Source organism: Clarias gariepinus, chromosome 20 (assembly GCF_024256425.1).
Source record: "Clarias gariepinus isolate MV-2021 ecotype Netherlands chromosome 20, CGAR_prim_01v2, whole genome shotgun sequence".
NCBI lineage: Eukaryota > Metazoa > Chordata > Actinopteri > Siluriformes > Clariidae > Clarias > Clarias gariepinus.
Window position 1 is genome coordinate 15959779 of NC_071119.1, and position 15256 is coordinate 15975034.

Genomic DNA, 15256 nt, shown 5'->3' on the forward strand with positions numbered 1-15256 from the left:
ATTCACAAGTCTATTCGTCCCCTGGTAAATTCCCATGGTAAGTAAAAAAGGTCTGCATCTAATAGTCACAAACTCACCAAGCAATTAGCAGCAACTAAAAACTAGTACATTAAGAGCCAGAGGTTATCCGGGGAGCACGTTCATAGACCGGATTTGTTTATAAGTCAGACAAAGTGGGTCTTATACCCCTAACTCACCTGATACACAAAGTCAGCGCTGGTTCACACTGGGACAACGTTGCATGGTATTTACTGCAAGCTTAAACGGATGCCATTTTGTCTCAGAGCTGTTAACTGTCTTGTTGAGGATTTTCCTAAAATTTTGGATTATTCACCATCAGGACAGCTTTACAGGACAGACATTTTCTATCATCATGATTCCGGACTAATTCATTGAAACCAGTGAGTCCGACTGATTTCTCCCTGACACGCACAGACACATACAATATACCGGACTTTTAAATTTTATACATTTTAAACATTTTATACATTTACTTACACACTAAAAACATTGTATATAATTGTACATTTTGTATCTAAGGCACTGCAGTCTCTTTTTTTTGTATCACTTCGACGATTTGTCGCATCTTCGAATGATTGTAGATCCGCGGTCCGTTTGTAATTTCGTAATTTCGGGAACAGCCGAAAGACAAAGAAGAATTCGTAATTGTAATTGTAATTTGAATGTTTGTAATTTAAATGTTTGTAAGTAATTGTCGGGGACTTACTCTACAGAGTTCTTGCCACATTCGAAGGTGATATAAACACACAAGCAACTACGGGAAGTCTAACTGCACAGAGCTGCGTTTCTGCTGGCGAAAAACAGAAATGCAGCAGTCACTAAACTCAGGCTGATTAGTCCAATAGAGTCCAGTTTATTTTCCAGAGAGCAGACATTGGAGTGAAGAACAGATGGAAGAGCTAAGCTTTTAGGTTAGCATGGATCCTCTGCCCGCTTACCGCACGTCCGCTGACCCACAAACATCCCCTCACCCAGTTCCTGCCATCAGGAGACGATGAGGTCTGAAGTTCTGCTACCAAGAATGGCGTTTCCAATTATGCACCAATCCAAAAAAATTGTGGAGCGAATCTTGTGGTTCTAGCAAACATGTATTTGGGATCTTCATAGATGTAAAAAAGAAAAAAAAAAAACTTTATACTGTACAACATAGCTAACATGCCACTACTGCAAAAACTAACAAATTGGGATTAGCCAAGTTAGTGCAAACTTTATGGAAAAAAGAAAAAGTTCTGGATACAGAACCAAATTTACTGGTTATGTAATAAATAATAATAAATAATGTTATTAATACAGTACCAGTCACGCTAGTAATAATAACAGAATAGTCTCTACACACCTCTTTATGGACTTGAAAAAACAACCTTGTCTCTGGAGCTCTCCAGCCGACTGACTTCCAGGCCAAGGACGAACCTGGGAAAAGAGGCCGACCTACAGTAGCACTGAGATGAATCCTGACTTTGTCCTGTCTGGGGATTTTCAGCCAGCAAACTTCGAGTCAGTTGGGGGAGAATTGGGGAAAGGAGGCAGAATGAACCTGCTTTCTGTATAGAAGGCTTTGTCGTTTTTTTGTTCTTCCGATCTCCCCTTACTATGCACTATTCTGTGCCCAAGCGCAAGCTCCCAGCAATGTTTATTTCAGTTTTACAAAGCGTATTCTGCCAGCACACGAATGGAGTGGACAGTTGGCGAACTGAGAGATTATTATAATATATTCAATTAACACACTTTTAATTAACTTTGGTTAAGTCATTTATTTCTTAATGTAATTACGTTAATACCAACATAGTAATTATTGCTGAACAGATGTTAATTAGTTAAAGTGATTTGTCACTACACAATCACTTACAGTATATGATGTGTACAACTTTATGCCCTGCAATTATTGAAAAACGCCTGGGCCAAGGCCAGTTAAAAGCTTTAAGGGAACCTTGTTTTGAGACTGTTTGAATCGGCCTAGGACTAACATTTACTCGTTTAATAAGTGAAAACTTCATTGAACCACAACTAATCATCTGCGGACTTGAGATCTCACAATGTGCTCTCAGACTAATGATAAGAAAGCTAAAAGAAAAGACTGCGGGACAACGTGAAGGCAGCGGGAACAACTCTTCCAGAGAAAGATAAGCAGTAAACAGTACAACAATCATCATAATTTCTACAGAAAAAAGACAAAAAGTTTTTTCTCTCTTATATGTACACTCTTAATTTTTTTATTTTCTCATTATAAGTAAAGTGAAATAGTTCAAGATCTTTTTTAAAGTTTCAATTACTCCAGCATACAGCTCATGAAAAAAAAAAATTGAGTGTCTCATTAGTAGAATTATTAGAATAGTTCCTAAGATCAATCATTAAAGGATTTACGACACAGAAATGTCCAACTTCTGAAAAGTATGTTCGTTCATGCATCCAATACAAGGTCAGGGCACCTTCAGAACAAATTACTGTATCGATGTGTCAGGGCATGGAGGTTATCAGCCTGTTTCACTGCTGAGGCATTACTGAAGACCAGGTTGCTTCGATAGCAGCCTTCAGCTCGTCCATGTTGTTGTGTCGGGTGTTTCTCATCTCTCCTCAAGGAATGCAACAGTTGCAGCCCCTTTCTTGTGGACATCTGTGCTTGGTGGCTCTTGATGCACTGACTCCAGACTCCACTTCTTGTACAGTTCTCCCAGGTTCTTGAATTAGCTTTGCTTTACAATCTTCTTAAGGCTGCGGTCATTCTTTCTAAGTTACCCTTCTTGTGGAGGGTGTCAATCGTCTTCCGGACAATCGTCAAATGTCTTGCACATGGTTGTGGTTGCGTGTACTAAACTAGTCTGAGAGATACATGGTACTGTATCTATGCTGTAAATAAACACTGTAATATTTTGACACACTGCAATTTCAATTTTCGTAATCAGCAAAATTAAAACAAGAAAAGGCTTGAAATATTTGACTTACTATGTAATGAGTCTGGAATATTACTATTTTTTTAATTACAAAAAAAAAATTCTAACTTCTTGAGGTGCACCTAAGTTAAGACTTTATTTGTCACAATTGCAGATAGGGTTAGGGGCCTTGCTCAAGGGCCCAACAATGGCAACTTGGTGGAGCTGGGGATCGAACTGCCAATCTTTCAATCAAAAAGTCGTGCGCCTTAGCCTTAGAGCTACCACTTGCGCACAAATTAGAGCCCCTTTGTAACAATATACTTTGGTTAAACGAAATAAAAATATAACTGTTGGATTTATTTGGCAATATTTCAGCTCGTTCTGTTTGTATAAGACGAATTATGTATGCAAGAACGTTATACTACAATATGAGCATCATGATATGGGCCTGGGCCTCTGCAAGCAGTACTGCACGTCATCAAAGGTAACATGAATGGATTGATGCTCCAGGATATATAATGCTGCAGTTGAATTTAATCTTATCAGCCAAGAAACGAAATACGAGGGAAAAAAGATGGATGTTTCAACAAGACAACAAATCCAAATACTATACAACAAGGCCTTGTATGATCACGCCAATCACCTTTTATTCATTTATTTTTTTTATTATGAGTCCACTATATACCCCTATATATATATATATATATATATATATATATATATATATATATATATATATATATATATAAAAAAGCAAGGGCTCTTCACTTTTATGTTTGATATTTGAGGGAGACCTGAAAACTTAAAAGATTCACAGGCACAGCAGGATATTTTTTCCCCACATGAGCCATTGATGCTGCACAGATAAAACATCAGTTCCAAAAAAAACTGTCGCATCCAAGAATACCTAGATGAGTGTGTGTGTGTGTGTGTGTGTGTGTGTGTGGGTGGGTGCACAAACTTTGGATGCCATCTCCATGATCCTTATTCACACTTTAAAAAAAGAAAAAAAAGAAAACTTGTTCTGGTTCCTCTTGGTCCTGATCACTAGGACGAGTGGAGCTGCATGGATGCTGCAATCATCTGCAGTTTAACCTTCGTAATACGCTGCATTTTCACAGCTTCGTCCTCACACGCCTGGAAAATACAGCTGGCTGTTTATTATCTCACTCGGATGCTGTGTGAAAGCGAGAATCAAGATACAGGTTCAGCATTTGATAGGATCAAAAGCCACGGCGAATTAACAAGGACAGAAATAGACAGGAGATCCAGCTGAGCACCCCCGTGGAAGCAGAAGAGCGGGTAAAGGACATAGCAGCAAGTGTGGGCCAAGACTGTGAGCTGCTTGTTGGTGGCAAATGCAGGTGTGGTTGAGAAGCAGCAAATGTGCTCTGATACCACCAGCGAGACAGAATCTGACCGAACCAAACAACACACTGTACTACTGCAGTAAAGCGTGATTATACACACTCAGAAGCAGAGTGGGGCTGCAGCCTGATCTAGCTAGTTAGTTGCAGTGGCAGATGTTTGAGTAACTCCTCTGGTACATATTCTCTCATCAGGCCACTCAAGATAAACATTTCCTAGACATTTTAACGCAGCAGGTTACCTTCATGCGCCCACATATCACTAATGTAAAAATTAGTTTGTGAGCATTTCTGTGTTGTGAGTTCATGTATTCGAATGAGAGCAGTAACAGCTTTCATCCAAGTGCGTTTCGCCGCCCCATTTGAGTCTAAGCGCTACGACTAAAGTTGCCACTGAAAAACATCCGTGCTCACAGACAACGATCGACTCAATTATGAGGCTGCCATGAAATTCCAGTTGAACACACGCAGTCTGTGACATTGTTACTTGTAACTCTAACAGTACAGCAAAATTTGGTGAATGATGTTGGTTGTATGTCACATTCCTATGATCCTGTATTTTAACTGCATGTGTCAGTCATAGTGTGCACACATCTTAAGGCACTGGTCTAGTTGTAAAAAAACATCATGACTACAGGTAGTCCCAGACTTACTGTACGAACATTCAAATGAAGTATTTCCGCAAATACCAGCAGATGTAGCTCACGTGTATTGTAAAAAAAAATAGAAACTGCAGTGCACTACATACCAATATTTTCAGTGTGTAGGTAAAGGTATAAAATGTCTATCTTGTAAAGCTGTCCTGATGGTGAATAATCCTCAACAAAACAGAGTTCACAGTCCAATACAGTGGAGAACAGCTCTGGGATAAACTGCCGTCCCCTCGCGGTTTAATGGCACAGAGACAACACTGTTACACTTGACATGAGATTCATTTCCTTAGGCATGATTATGGGATTTGGCCACAAGAAGGTTAGGAGACGAGATGTTGAAAGGACTGAATTTATAATTATTTGCAGCGAGTTGAAGGTAAATGTATACTAGACAAGTTGTCTTTCTGTTCGTGGAACTAAAATTCGAAACTCCAATCTGATTTAAATACACAACCTTAACAATAACAGATAGAAACTAGCACACAGTCACTTTATTACATATGTTTTCACATAGTTTATATATACTGTATATATTCTATATAAATTATATCCTTGTCTTGTTGTACATATTTATTTTTTTATTTTTATTAGTATCAGAGTTATTTTTTCATCTTTCATCAAATTGTTCTTTTCTTTTCAACCTGCACAGTCTGGAGTTTGTCGCGATCGCATTTCACTACTGCTGTACTTGTACAACCACGTATGTGACAAATTAAATTCTTGAATCTTGATTTCATAACAGATCTGTAACTTAGCAACTGAGTTATCACTTGTTCCGCCTGTAAGCATGCCAAAAACAGAGCCTGAGCATGTGGACCCTCCATTTTTCTTCAAATCCCGGGTTTGGAAACTATTTGGGTTTCCAGTGAACCACAGCAGAAATGTGCTTAGACGAGTGGATTAAATGAAGGCAACGTGCCCTCACTGTTCGGGAAATCATGGCCAGCTTGCCAGTTCACCATATTGTCCATGTTACAAGTTGTATTGGATAACTACTGTTTCAGCTGGCAACAATTCTGTTAACATTAACTTATGCAGTGAGTAGTTTCTTTTTTTTTTTTTTTTTTTAAACAACCAGGACAGAAGCTGTATGAAAAAAATGATGTTAATGTGTTTTAGAAGAGTTAAATTATTGGCCCAGATAAAGCAAAGAAAACAATTCAGGAGATTGCTGAAATTACTGAACCAAAACTCAGAGCTGGTGCATTATTAAAACCTGAAAGGATAATGCTGAAACATCAACTTTAAATACAGAAAAACATGGATGACAGAGAATCACTTAAACTTTTGAAGAAGTTGCATTGTAGAAGAAATCACTGAATCATCATCAATTGACAGGAATTGAACCAAACAGCTGTGTGTCCATAAGAAAACCACTTGTTAATGAGACTCATCAGAAAAAAAGGCCGCAAATTTCTAAGGAGCATAAAGATTAGACTTTGAAGAAAAAAAAATTGTGTGGTCCAAAGTGATGTGTGCATCAGAGTAGGAAATAAAGGAAGGCACCAATAATGCACAGTGCTCACTGTACAAGCCTCTTGAGACAGCGTCCTCCTGATCTGTGATTTTTTTCAACTAGTCAGAAAGCAGGGATTTTACATCTGTCTGTCCTATTAAGCAGCAAATTAATGCATGCGGTGTTACAAGGATGAAAAAAAAGAGATATTGTTCAGTGACCTAATGGTGCAACCTACTGCAGAAAGCTTAAAAGTCACCTTTGAATGTCAAGTGAAATGCTAGACAAGTCTGATGCAACGGATTTGCCCCCAAAGATAAATACAGGTAGTCCCCGACTAAATATTCAAGTTACAAATTTCCCCAGATACAAAAGATCCGTGGCTCTACTTCCTGTTCAATCATGGAAGGAGCTCACATGTACCAGATACCAATATGACCAGGTACATACAATATTTTTAGCCTGTAAGTGAATGTATAAAATGTCCAAAATCTATGTCCAAAGGTATATTGTATGTGTGTATGTCGTGTGGGGGGGGGGGGGGGGCTTGAGGGAGAAATGAGTCGGCCTGTAATCAATCAGTCCAGGAGCACGATGATAAAAAAGAAGGCTGTTCTGTAAAGCTGTCCTAATGGTGAATACTCCGAACAATTCTCAACAATTTCACAGTCCAATACAGTGGAAAACAGCTCAGAGACAAAATGGTGTCTGGGATTCCCCTCACGATTTTAAAGCACAGAGACATATCTAACCCTAGATTCTTACACTTCACTGTGAGATTATTAAATCAGACTTGTCGAAATTTAACTTGACATTCAAAGGTGACTTTCAAGCCTTGGGCACAGGTATTATTTTTAGCCATGTGATTGCAGCGTGGGGCAAGGGGACAGATTTAGTCAAGTGGATTGGTATGCTTTACATTGTATATTCGTGTCAAAGGCATATAAGCCTCATTTTGTCAGACTTAAGAACAAATCGGACTTACGAACATGATCCCAAAACCAAACTCGTTTACCTAAACTCAGGTCTACCTGTACTGAGTGTGATTAGTATATTGACAGCGTATACAGTATTAAGACCATGATGGCAAATAACTAACCAAAAGGCGCGACATGTAAATAAGGAAGAGAAGGGTGCCAAGGACAGCGGCAGTGAAGGATTTACATTTCTCAAAGGTTACAACCTAACACCTTTAAACGAAACTATTGTTTATAGCGAAACTATTGTGCCAGCGTTGTGCCTCGATGTTCTAAATTAAAAGAAACAATAGGCTATTTAATAGGATATTTCCAACGCATGTGTTGCACGTCACACTAAATGCCGGCGCTGTTATGGTAAATGCCAAACCTGCTCTAATAGACAAAAGCAAACGCTGAGACGGCTCATCGCCAAACTTGTGGGTTCTGTGTGAATTACAATATGAGAGGCAAAGCGCAATATATTGCATGATTTTCATGTGAAAGGGGCTTCCGAACCAGTAATCCCAATATCAGATGGATGGGAAATGAGTGTCTCATGGATTTTGGTATCAAATCCGGCATTTTAATCTAGAACAAGAAGAATACTAAGCATATCATTATATGTATGATAATAAAGAGACAGAAGGAGCATAAAAGGTAGAGAGAGAATAGAATAAAATGCAAAAGTTAAAAGATGGATAAAGACATATTTCCAAATATAAGATTTTAACAAGAGGTGGATGGTATTGGAAACTGCGGGTAACGCCAAACGACTGCAATAGCATATACAGTAGGTTATGGAAGGAATGAAAACCAAAGTCATTCTGATGTGTACCAGAACATCATAGTTCATCAACAACAGGCTGGTAAACTGACCACAACCATTCTGAAGCTAAAATTTAAGAGATAAACAATGGCCATCCAGTATGCACCAGCAAAACCATAATACACAAGTTGGTAAACAAAACCATGATGTTTGAAATGCCTCGGGAAAAAAAAAAACACATGCTAAAACTCCAACTAAGTGACTTGGAAAGAACCTTTGCCCAGCGCATCGCACTGTCTCTGCCGCTTGCCTTTTTCCCATTGTGCTGCTGCGATCTCTTCCACACGGTAAGTCATGTGTACCTGGCCGTCCACACGATGTAAGAAAATAAATAAATAAATACAGTAATTTATCACCAAGGCCACCTTCTTACATTCTTCCATGGTCCAATTCAGATGCTCACAGTTCTGCCCATGCCAGCGGACCGGGCTCACTTGTCCTTCCTTAGAACCAGTGTTTTGAACCAGTGTGCTATCAGTTAGTATCACAAACACTTATGATGATGTACAGTAAGTGCTCAGCTAGCTAATTCAGGAAAAAACATCCACAAAGGTGGTCCACAGTGAAGAAAGTAAATAACTATAGACACTCACTGGGCTGGACCATGGACAACAATTACAGTAACACTGAAATGCATTAGAGAACTACAGCATGGATACACTAAAATGTTAATTTTATGCCCAGATTTCAATAAAAATGATGTGTGGCATGTGTCGATTGTTGAAGTTGTTGCTACAGAAATAAAATTGATTTGAATCAGCATCGGGATTGTTTTTACAAAAAATTTTAATTAGCTACATCATATGAAAATAAAGTCTGGAAAAGAGCATGCAAATGGTGTAAAATTCCCGTTTCTTCAGACAGAAGTTGGCCACGAAGTGCAAAACAAAACAAACTTAACAAGTCCAAAAAACAATAACAAAATCGAAAACTTAATAAGAAAACTGAAAAAACAACCGAATAAAAAAATCTGAAATAAAAATAGCAAATTCCAATTTAAAATAACAAAACCAAAAAAAAAAAAAAATAAGAAAAAAACAACGAAAATTTAGTCAAACCATACAGTTTGTGAATTTATTTATTTACAAGACATACAAGAAATACTGCACACTCATGGCACTGAAATAAGGTTGCAGTACTTCCATAAGGTCCATTGGGTTGCAGTACTTCCTGTATATTTTGAGTGACAGATGTATCACCCAATCAGGGGTAGGAATCAACAAACCGAAAAAAGGTAAGTGTGGTCTGTGAATACAATTCTGATCTTGAGTGACAGATGTCTCGTCCAATTAGCGACAGAAATTTCTTTTGCAAACTATTTTTGTGTTTTGGTGATTTGTAATTTCATTTTCAGTTGTCTTTTTGTTTTTGTTCATTCATTTTTGTTCATTTGTTATCTTGTTTTCGGTTTTATTTTTTATTTTTGGTTTTGTTATCGGCTACTGTAGAAACGTGCGTACAGCTCCCCACAATACTGACGGTTATTAAGGTAAAAATAAATAAAAAATGAGTTACAGGCCCTGATTTTATATTTTGGCCACATTTGACACCACTTAGGATTAATAGGTAACCTTTGTGTGTCTCAACCTGTCCATATTTGTCCCTGACTTGTCTGCAACCTGGTTGCCTTTTTTTGTAGTTAAATATTTCTGCTTTATTTTTTAGGAAGCATGATGTTCCCATTGTAGTTAAATGAGTTTCATTTCACTTCCCAAAAACATGCTGGTACATGATGGTCTGGCTGAAAATTGTCATTAGATGCTTGCGTGCATGTGTGTGTGTGTGTGTGTAGTGCCCTGGATTAGACTTCCCAAAAGCCCTGTTGTAATTATGACTGACAATTTTTTTTACTATCAACATACTAAACTCTCTCTTTCTGTCTCTATCATTTAAAATAAACTTTTAAAGTTAAACTTGATAATATTGTGCTGTAGTCATTTAGGACAGTCAAACATCGTCAAGCATGTGCTTCTAGAATTTTAATGTACTGCACATGGTAGCTTCCACTTGTAAAAAGATCAGAGAAAGTATTTCTGTATGCTTTTGACCAGCTACTCACAACGATGCTTTGTAGGAAGTCTATTTAAATTAGTAGTTAACCAATCCAATAAAGTTGCAGGCAGATAGTAATTGCATTTCCAAAAAAAAAAAATAATAAATGTCTATGCCCGTCTTACCTTTCCTTTAGCGGATAATCTCACCCTGATTCTGTAGACCTGCTGCTGTAATCATTAACACTCTTTTAAAAAAATTATCTTTTAAGGCCAATACTTGGTAGGCGAACCACAAGTTACGTTACCATAAATTGGAGCTGTATTGCCATTCTGTTCGTATCACAATTTCATAAATATCACAGTGCCATTTTTTTTAATTACAACTCTAAAAACACTAAACAAATTGTTTTTACCACACAGGATATTGTTGCCTAGCAATGTGTGAATAGTTTAGAGCGCGCCACCTGTAAGATTATAGAGAATTGGCAATATTTCACTACCACAAATGCAAGCTAACATGAATTAATAAATGAATGAATATACAACTGTTATTACTGTTTGACCATACTCTGGAGCAGGGGTCCTAAATCAAAATTTAAACAATGTCTGGTCAATAATATTTTCCTTGAACCTAAGTCAGAATTTCCTGGGATTCAGGTCTGTATATACTGTAGGCAGTTATTGTAAATCTTTAAAAATATTTTTAAAAAAGAGCAGTTTACAATTTTCCATAAGATTTCAGTAATATTTATGGCCACATTTCAGTAACTTTGTTAAACATGTGGACAGTTTGAACTTTGATGGCCTTGTATCTCTCCTTGTATTTATATGTGTTACAAACTTATCAGTCTTCATATGAACGCCTCTCAGCTGCACATGAATCTGAAAGGACTCTGGCTGCTCTGTCACACCAGGTGAGGTATTTTATACGCCCTCACCTCAAACTGCTGCAGATGCTGTATGTTTGCTCTAACAACCCATTTTTTGTGTGCTTGTTTGTTTGTTTTTTTCCATAGTGGCGCTTCACATTATTGCCTTTTATTAACGCCACAGTTTCGGAACACATAAGACAAACTGGTTTTAAACTTCCCACAGGAAGAATAAACATATATGGATCTATTGCCACTGATCTATCACTGTGATTGGATCTGATGAATGACTTGTAGGAAAAAAAAGTGCTTGATTACTAGTGTATTAATTATTCTCTTATCTTTATCCGGTCAACGGTCCACAATTTAGTAATGCCTGCATTAGAGTAATAATTTATAATCCCACGGTCTGATTCTACTCAAGGTTGTTGTTTTTTTCCCCTGGGAACGTACCTTCAGTATGTGCCCAGGATCCTATGCAAACTAGTTAAGTTTTTTCAGTTCACACACTTTAATGCTCTTATTCCGTTCGAGACAAATGTGCTCCACTTCAAGAAAAAAAAAAAAAATAAATATTATCCAATTTATTTATTGGAATAAGATTTAAAAACTTTTTGAACAAAAAAAAACAAAACTAACGGTCATCATTTAGAGATTTAGGGATAAATAGAAATTCAGCTATAAATAGTGATTTTCTTGTGTGTTGATTAATAAATAAATAAATAAATAAATAAATAAAAAACGTATTTTTTTCAACAATTTTTACATTTATAATTGAGATGAACCACTCAATTCGCCAGAGAGCAGAATTGGCTGTCTTTCAATTTGGTTGGCTGTGACAAGTGTATTTTTTCAGATTATTTTTTCAGCCGCAGATATAAATAACTGCAGAAGCTTCCGATTGGCGAATTAGTCTTAAACCACCCTTATTCCACACCCTTACACTATTTTCAAAACAGTTATTAGTTAAAAATTAGAAGCGTCATGTGAAGCTTGTATAATTGCAGTTGGGTTTTGCGACTTTAGAGGCGTTAGTGGAGGTAAAACATCCCAGTTTCTTCATAATCCTACAGAGGATTACAGAGGATACACTCTGTACTATTTACACAATTTTACTTGTGAAATTATTTGCTAAGTTTGTTAAGAAATAATAATTATGGCGAATGACGGACATACATGCTGCTCAGTTAAATGATAAAACTCTTGTACCTGAAGTTAGTTCGTCATGTTTAAATGCTGCGCTCGGTTTTTAAGTGACAAAACCTAAAATGTTATAAGGAACGGGCTACTTTTAATTACTCATTAAACTTGTAACAAAATGGAGGGGAAATGAAATATCAAATAAGGATGTTTTTTAATCTATTAATTATTAATTGTCGTCATATCCTCATATCTGGAGCCGGTCTGCTGTTTAGTTATGCCTGCACTTGAGTAAAGATTTATAATCCCACAATCCAGAGTCACAGAGAGCAGGATGAGTTTCCTTTTCAGTGGCAATGTTAATTGAATCTGCACTGAGGTACAGTGATAATACAGTGTCTGGAGGTGACTGGTGATTCCCATCCCAAAAAATATTGTCTTATGTGGTTTTTAGATCAGGGACCATGGGAACAAAGGGACACATTAGACCTCTTATGTCTTCTCGGGGAGTTTTTCCTTGTCTGCAATGTCTGTTATTACAAATAAAAAGCAAACAAACTGAAAATTAGCACACTGGCTAGTTAATAAAAAAAAATCTGCAGCCTTTTAATGACAGTCATGTATTCATTACTCTGTGGTCTCGGACAAAGAGGTCAATGTGGGACGTCCGAGATGAGAGTAAAAGAGTGAAGCGCTTGTTCAGCGGTTATGACGCGTTATAACGCGCGTCAGCTGTAGAACAATGAAGGGCGCGCGCGAGCACGTCATTAACATTAACGGCACCTGAACAGCCGTAAACTCTCGGTATTAAATCTTCGACTGGGATAACGATTTTATAATGAGGCCCAGGGCCGGTGTGTTAATAAGCAGCGGTGTGTTCGCTCATATTTGTGTTTGGAGACAAGCGGTGACACAGCAAACACTAACATGAACGCGCGCACGCACGCGCGCTCTCTCCCCCCCAAAAAAACCACACACACAAATACGTTAAATACTCTTTATATCGTTTATATTCTTATGTATTCCTCCATACTTACATTCTCAGTCTCCCGCTCGTTCACGGTCGGTAACGGCATCCGGGTCGACATGTTGCAGCTTTAATGCCGGCTCGAGACAACGCGCGCGTGAGTCTCGACCCTACATCTCTCTCTAACGGCCTGCCGGACAGCGCGCGCGCCACACACTAACACACATTAAAAACCCATAGCAGGATCCACAACCGGAAGTGCAATATCCAGGAATGAATTTGGTGATCCCAGGATAAGAAGCGATAAAAGATGCTCTGCTGTTACTCCATCAGTCTCTCGCGCGCTCTCTCTCTCTCCCTCTATCTCGGCTCGTGCGTGTGAGTGCGCGTGTGTGCGCGCGCGCAGCAGCCAACCGGATGGATGCGAGAGCGCGTGAGCTGTGTACCAAATGCCCCCCGTGCTCCCTACATAGACTCCCTACGGAACAGTACTTAAAAGCACCAGAGAGCCAGCTATTGATTTCTGCCACCTACCGGATTCATGAGGCACTCGTTGTTTCTGCTCAGCCTCCCAAGCGCATGCGCACAAGAGAGGTTAAAACAGGTGCACCATGTACAGCAAAATCTACATTCTAAATTTCTCTTAGTTGACTGATAGGTGAAATGTGGTTAAATTAAAAGAGAAAGTCAGTGATTCTAATCTTAGTCAAATTCAGCATCTCCTTAGAGTCTGCGAGCTGTTCATTCTGTGTGTAGGCTGAATAAAAATCTGGTGTTTGTACACGGCCCTGGCGCTCACTTACTCACCCACTCATCGTCTATACCGCTTTATCCCGCATACAGGGTCATGGAGCGTGTCCCAGGTGACTTGGGGTGTGAGGCAGAGGTGCAAATCCATTGCAGGACACACACACATACACACACTCACTTACACACTATGGGCAATTTGGGAATTAGGCCTCGCTGCATGTCTTTGGACTGTGAAAGGAAACTCACCAAGCACATCCAAACTACACAACCAAGCCATCTCCATGTAAATCCAGTCAAACTTTCATTTTAAAATTATTTTATTTCTCTAATAGGTGAAATGTGGTTTGATTGAAAGAGAAGTAAGTGAATCCAGTTTTGGTCAAATTCAACATTTCATCAAGGTCTGCGAGCTGTTTGTTCTGTGTGTGGGTTGAATAAAAATTTGGTGTTGGTACACAGCCCTGGCTCTGTAAACAAACAAACACAATTAATTTTGGTCAGCTAGTCCAGGTCAGCACAGTGGCTTAGTGGTCGCCTTCGCACCACCAGGGTCCGGGGCCTGTGTGCATGTTAGGTTTCCAGTGTTTTGTCACACAGTCCTAAGACATGCATGCATTAGGGTAGTTGGTGTATCCAAATTACCTGTAGGGTAAGAATGTGTATGCATTCGTGCCTATGATGGATGCAGCATGTGCCCAGGGTGTACCCTGCCTCATGCCCTAAGACTCCAGGCCCCCCGCAAGCCTGTATAGAGAATGAAGGGACACAGATGGTGAGTAAGATCTAAATGCACATCCATGAATTTGGGGGGGACTGTAAGTAGTGTGGCACTGAAGAAAGGAGTGTATTTACACATTTTAGTTGTAATGTAATGCTAAGTTAATTAATGTGATGCAATTTAATGTGACTTAAATGCTAAAGATAGGTCTGTGCTTATAAAAGTTGCAATACCCCACCTCCTTTTATTAATTGAAATAGTGCTTAACAGTATCAAAATATAGGAAAGCTAGTTGTTTACATTTTTATTTTGTTCCTTTGAGAATGTAGGAACAATTTGACAGCAGAACGTGATAAGGACCATTTTTTATACTTTTACTCATCTTGGCAAATTATTATTTTCCAACACACAGACACCAAATTTTTAACAGCGCCATACCGAGCCAATCGCTTGGCAAGCAAATTGCAAGAAGCTGACACTTTCTGAGCATTCCGTATGGAGAAGACCCTGGATTGCAGTGTTAGCCGTTATGCTCCCATCCAACACCCCGCTGCCAGAGACACTCGGAATGAGTAAAACACAAAGCAAAAGCTGTTGGTGTATGAGCTGGCATTTAACACTCTCAAATAGTCACAGCATTACTAGGTTGTTCATTTATTTGAAATG

General features: G+C 38.6%; 1 protein-coding gene across 1 annotated transcript in view; it reads right to left on the reverse strand.

Moving 5' to 3' along the window:
* The window catches only part of LOC128508720 (serine/threonine-protein kinase MARK1-like), a 55633-nt gene extending 42163 nt beyond the window's left edge, over nt 1–13470 (reverse strand). The window contains exon 1 of the mRNA XM_053480176.1: nt 13193–13470. Coding sequence (XP_053336151.1) covers nt 13193–13243 — 51 coding nt within the window. The 5' untranslated portion in view covers nt 13244–13470. The remainder of the gene's footprint in view (nt 1–13192) is intronic.
* Nucleotides 13471–15256: the final 1786 nt, after the last annotated feature.